We start from the raw sequence: 5,215 nt of genomic DNA, 5'->3' as shown, positions 1-5,215 counted from the left end.
AGGGGTGTGGGGTGTGGGGTGTGGGCGGGGTGCAGCCCAGCGCCCGGGCCAGTTCCCACCCCACTTCCCCGAGGGGGACAAGCAGGTGCCGGTGCAGGGGGCTCGGTCACCGAATCTGTCTTCTTCCCTGGGGGGCGTTTCCTCCCTCACCGACTTGGCACTCGGCCGCATTCATTCCACAGATCCCTGTTTGCGCGAGGCCCCAGCTCTTGGGGATCAGCCTTATCTCGACCCCGCTTCTCCCCGCTTCTCAGTCAGGGAAATGCAGGAGGGGAACGGGGAGGAAGCTCATCGGGGAGGAAGCTTTTCAGGAATCAAACCTCTTTTCAAGACAGGGCAACGCCAGGTGTTGGTCGAGGTTTTCCTGCGGCTGGGCCGGCCGCTTGGGGGAAGGGGCAGGTGCCCCGAGATGTTCTAGCTGTTCTTCCCCTGCTCCCGGCAAGGACAAACATATTCCCCCACTTGTACTGCCACCGAGGAACCTGGGAGAAACCCAGAAGGCAAAGGTTGAGATGGGGCCACCGCCCTGGAAGGGGACCCGAATCGCCCCAGAAAGGCCCTGCTTTGCATTTCCCTTGGGGCTCTTGGGGGCACACATTTCCTGGCCACGAGCTGGGCTGCCACTCCCCACGCCTGCTGCCCCTGGCACCTCGCCCGCTGCAGAGCCGCTGGCCTGGGCTCCCGGGTTCTGTGCTAGAGACCACGGGCCCTCAGGGAGTCCCGCCTGGAGCCTCGAGGGGCCCTGCGTAGGGCGTCAGACTCAGGCGGGGGAACAGAGGCGTGCCATGCCCTGGTCACCTGGGCAGGCATCTGTCCCACTAGTGGAGAAATCCACTCGCTCCTTCACTCCCTCAGTCACATGCCACATCCTGAGACCCCGCGGTGCGCCTGGCTCTGTGCTGCACGCTGCGGGTAGGACAGTGAACCAGGCAATTGTGACGGGGACCCTTGGGGACATTCTGCAGGGGACACACACACACGGCACCTCGCCCACGCAGAGCATCCACAGGAGATGGTGTGCGAGCGAGAGCTGGAGGTCGGGCAGACGCGGGGCAGGCGGAGGGGAGGAGGGGGGCGTGCCGGGCGGGGGAGCAGCACGTGCCAAGGCCCAGGGGCGCGTGGGGCTGAGGCGAGCACAGGGCTGGGCACCCCAAGGGGAGCTGAAGGGGAGCGAAGACGAGGCTGTGTGGCTGACGGTTCTGGCTGCCGAGCGCGGGGTGGGCTGGAGGGAGCCTGGCCAGAGTGGATGGGGATGCTGTCCCCCGAGACGATGATGCAGAGCAGGAGGCTGGACGCAGAGGGAGCAGGGCATTCGAGAGAGCCGAGAGCAGCAGTTCCAGGGCCCCGTGACTGGCCCTCGGGGAGAGAGAGGTTTCTGGACGTCTGTGAGGTTTCTGGCTTGGGTGAACGGCGACGCCACTGAGCGGGGTGCCGAGCACAAGGGGAGGCTGGGTCAGGAGCAGCGAGCCCCACGGCCCCGCACCCTGCCCCTCCCTCATGCTCTGCTGCCCTCCTCTGTCCACCTCGCCCCCTCCCACTCGCCTCTGCCCTGAGCACCCCTGAGACCTGAGCATCCCCCCGCCCGCCCTCCCGCCAGCGCCCACAGCAGGTAGAGGATCTGCGAGAGGCCTGGACGCCTCCGCTGGCCACCAGGGCGTCCGGCCTAGATCGTTTCTGACCAGCCCACGTGCCCCTCACTGAACAGAGGTGTTGTCACGGGTTTCTGCCCCGAATCCCTCTCACGGGGCCTCCCCCGCCCCCCGAGCCTCCAGCCCAGCTCCAACACAGGCCCTTAGTCTCTCTCTGCCTCTCTCTTTCCTCCCAGACCTTAGGCAGAGGATCCTGCAGGTGCTGAGGGACACGGGCTCCCCTGTGAAGGCTCCCCAGCTGCAGAAGAAATGTGGCGTGCCCAGGAAGAGACTCAACCAAGTCCTCTACCAGATGAAGACTGAGCAGCTAGTGGTCCGTCTAGACCTCGCGACATGGGGCCTGAGCGGGGGCACGACTGGAGAACTGGTTCCCACAGAGCCGGCCCGGTCCAGCCAGGGTAATTTTCCATCCTGGGGGGCGGGGATGAGCAGGCCTGGCAATGGGCAAGCCCGGATTTGGGCCTGGGTTCGAACAGCATCTCTACGCCTTGGGGCGCGTGATGTCCCCTCACTGTGCCTTGGTTTCCTTTTCTGGCCAGTGGAGATGACAGTGAGGCTCCTACATAGGGTCGAGAGAGGATGACATGCAAAGGGTTCAGCCTAGTGCCAGCACATAGTAGGTGCTCAGCAAAATATGAATCATGAAAACAAGGTCATACCAATGGCAATAACGACGATAATGACGCATATAAGAGACCACGTAGCATCGCGCCAGACCCTTTCCAGTCCTGCAGTTCACAGACCGAGGTTGCTGACGTGCACCAGGTGCTTACAGCGGGCCAGAGCAGTCCCGGGCCTCACTCGGGTGGCACTAGATGGTGTCCCAGTCCCTTTTCCCAGGGACGTCAGGCAGCAGAGAAGCCACACTGCTGGAAAGTGGCAGGTCAGGATTTGAAGCCAAGTTCGTTGAGCCCCAGGATCCGCTGCGCTGGGGCCCCCCTCCGTCTGGTGGGGCCCCCGTCCCTTCCCGCTCCTCACCCCTCACCCGTCCTTCTTTCTGCAGTGGAGAAGCCCCGGCAGGTCGCAGCTGCGATTTCAGGCAGACCTGGCTCTCAGCTCAGCGAGCAGCGTAAGCACCCTGCTTTCCTTTCCGTTCCCGGGACGCGGGGCCCATTTCCTCAGAACCACCATGACCTTGAGGTATTGATGAGTGGTCAGGGGCTATGCCCCAGCCACTAAGTTTCCCGTAAGGTGTTCTGAGTCCAGACTCAGTTTCCACAGTGAAGAAGCTAGGAGGCTCAGATCATCTCTCTGACGGAGAACTGACGGTCCTTGTGTCCCTACCGCTTGCTCAGAGCCCCTGATGTCCACCCCTGGGCCTCGGGGCAGCCCTGGGTACAGTGCTGTTGGTGCCACTTTGCAGACGAGGGGGCTGGGCACAGAGGGGCTGGGTCCTGCCAGGGTCACACAGCTAGTGAGCAGGGGAACAGAGTCAAACTCCCAGGGTCCTTCTCAATCACCTGCCGTCCTGCTTCCCAGAGGAAAAGATCTACAGGCTTCTGGAAGATGGTAGGCCCCAGAATGCCCTGAACATCGCCAAGGCCCTGGGGAAGAAGACAACAAAAGAGGTCAACCCAGACTTGTACGCCATGAGAAACAAGCACCTTCTGGACTATGACTCAGACTCAAATGCATGGACGGTTTATCGACCAGGTAGGTCCTTACCTGCTGTGCACACCTGGGCAGGCAGAGCTGGGAAGAGAAACGCAGACGGCCAACAGTCAGTCCTCCCAGGCACCCTCCCAGCCCTTTGCCTGCTCCACCTGTCACACCGTCCTCAGAGCTTGGTCTTGCTGACCGGTCGCTCGAAGAGGGTTCCAGAAGGGAGGAGCATGCTGGCGGAAGTAACCAGAGAGGACTTCCTGGAGGCAGGGCCTGAGGCTGCAGTCGCAGAAGGCAAAGGGCTGGGAGAAAGGTAGCCGGCTCCTCACTGTATCAGCCCCGCAGGGCTCAGCCTGAGTTGGCTAACGGTGTCCTGTAAGCACTCTGCCCACCTTGGTGTTTAGAAGTTGCTGGAAGCGAAGATCCAGGCCGGGCTCAGATAGCTGCAGGGCGGAGCCCGGGGCCGACTTATCCAGTAGGCGCAGCAGGCAGAGGGCCTAGAGCCCACGGCACTTTTACAGGTCCATGAAAATGTTCTACTTTCTCTTAAAATCAGAAGAACAAAGTGAACGTTGTAATAATAATGAATAGCTATAATGACTCTAGCTTAGATTATATTTGTCTTTATCCCAAGGCAGTCGTAAAATGTAATTTTTAGTATTTTTTTATGGAGGACGAGGCCCACAAAGGCACCAGAACCTGGGGCCCACGAAGATGAGGAGTTAGAGAAGGTCTGGGCGAGCGCCCCCCCCCCCACCTACGTGGGGTGGACGCCCCTGCCCACAGCGCCCCAGGGGCTCTCAGCATCCTAGGGGTACTAACCTGTGACAGTGGCCGGACTGTAAACACACTGGTGACAAATTAAAATTATTTTTTTCCCCCCACAAGGAAATAGGATTTAATTCTACAAATTTACAAATCAAGATAAAATAAAAATGAAACGTGGAAAACCAAACAAGACCAAGCAGCCCAAGACCTGACAAATCCAAATTCTTAAAAATGCCTTGTGAGCCAAACAGAACTTCTCCGTGGATCAGAGACGGCCCATGGACAGCCTGTAGCTCAGTGGTCGGCACTGTGGCTGCCTCTCAGGGAGGGGCAGAGGACACAGAGGGGGTGACCCTGCCGCAGTGATGTCCAAGGGAGTCTCGTCTGAGAGGCCTGTGGCAGTTGTGAAACAGCTGGCTCCAGCCGGGACCCACCGACGTGCACCCCTGGGGGCTGGGCACCTGGGAGTCTGCATTTTCAAAGTCCCCAGGAGGTTTTGGTGCTGCCGGCTGCCATTCGGAACCGCTGACCCCTGGAGAGGTACAAAGAGTGGAATATTATTTTGCAGAAGGTTCTGGAGGAAGAAATCAGTCCACTGCAATCATCTACCAGCAAAATGCAATCAACATGATCTGTCAGAACGGCCCTAACAGCCACATTGCCATTGGGAACGCTAAAGCCATCCAGATTGGGCACGGGAACGTCATGGCGAGACAGTCAGACCACGGTGAGTCCGCTGGCAGAGGCCAGGAGACCCTCCGGGGGCAGCTGCTCCCCCGGGCGGGGGCAGGGATGATGGGCGTTCAACCTTCAACCCTCTGAGAAGGGCACTTTCAGGTCACCAAGGTCTCCTTGGTGGCCTTCCTGAGAACGAGGACAGCTTCCTTCGTGCCCGGATCCGTCCTGTCCTGCCTGCTCACCTCACATTCTGACACCTTTCACCTCATTCTCTGGGGGACCTGATACTTTCCCAGGAGAAGCAATTCAGTTCACGCTCCCTCAGTAGCCTGTCACAAGTGGTCACTGTAGCATCTTGTGTGTTCTGAGACCTACTGTTTTCTTCCCCACACTTTAACTTCTCAGAGATTGGGGTGCATCTCCCCAGCGGCATCCTAGTTTGGATGAAATACGACCCTGCAGATGAGTGCTTACTCTGTGCCGAGTACCGTGGTGACAGAGACAGGGCCGCCCTGCGG

At 59.8% G+C, this 5,215-nt stretch overlaps 1 protein-coding gene across 1 annotated transcript in view; it reads left to right on the top strand.

Annotated features, from left to right (window-relative positions):
* ZBP1 (Z-DNA binding protein 1) overlaps positions 1-5,215 on the top strand; it is a 9,890-nt gene that overhangs the window by 956 nt on the left and 3,719 nt on the right. The window contains exons 2-5 of the mRNA XM_025040023.1: positions 1,826-2,047; positions 2,653-2,718; positions 3,129-3,302; positions 4,588-4,746. Coding sequence (XP_024895791.1) covers positions 1,826-2,047; positions 2,653-2,718; positions 3,129-3,302; positions 4,588-4,746 — 621 coding nt within the window. The remainder of the gene's footprint in view (positions 1-1,825; positions 2,048-2,652; positions 2,719-3,128; positions 3,303-4,587; positions 4,747-5,215) is intronic.

This window comes from Pteropus alecto, unplaced genomic scaffold, assembly GCF_000325575.1.
Source record: "Pteropus alecto unplaced genomic scaffold, ASM32557v1 scaffold45, whole genome shotgun sequence".
NCBI lineage: Eukaryota > Metazoa > Chordata > Mammalia > Chiroptera > Pteropodidae > Pteropus > Pteropus alecto.
This window is presented reverse-complemented; position numbering and strand designations above follow the sequence as displayed.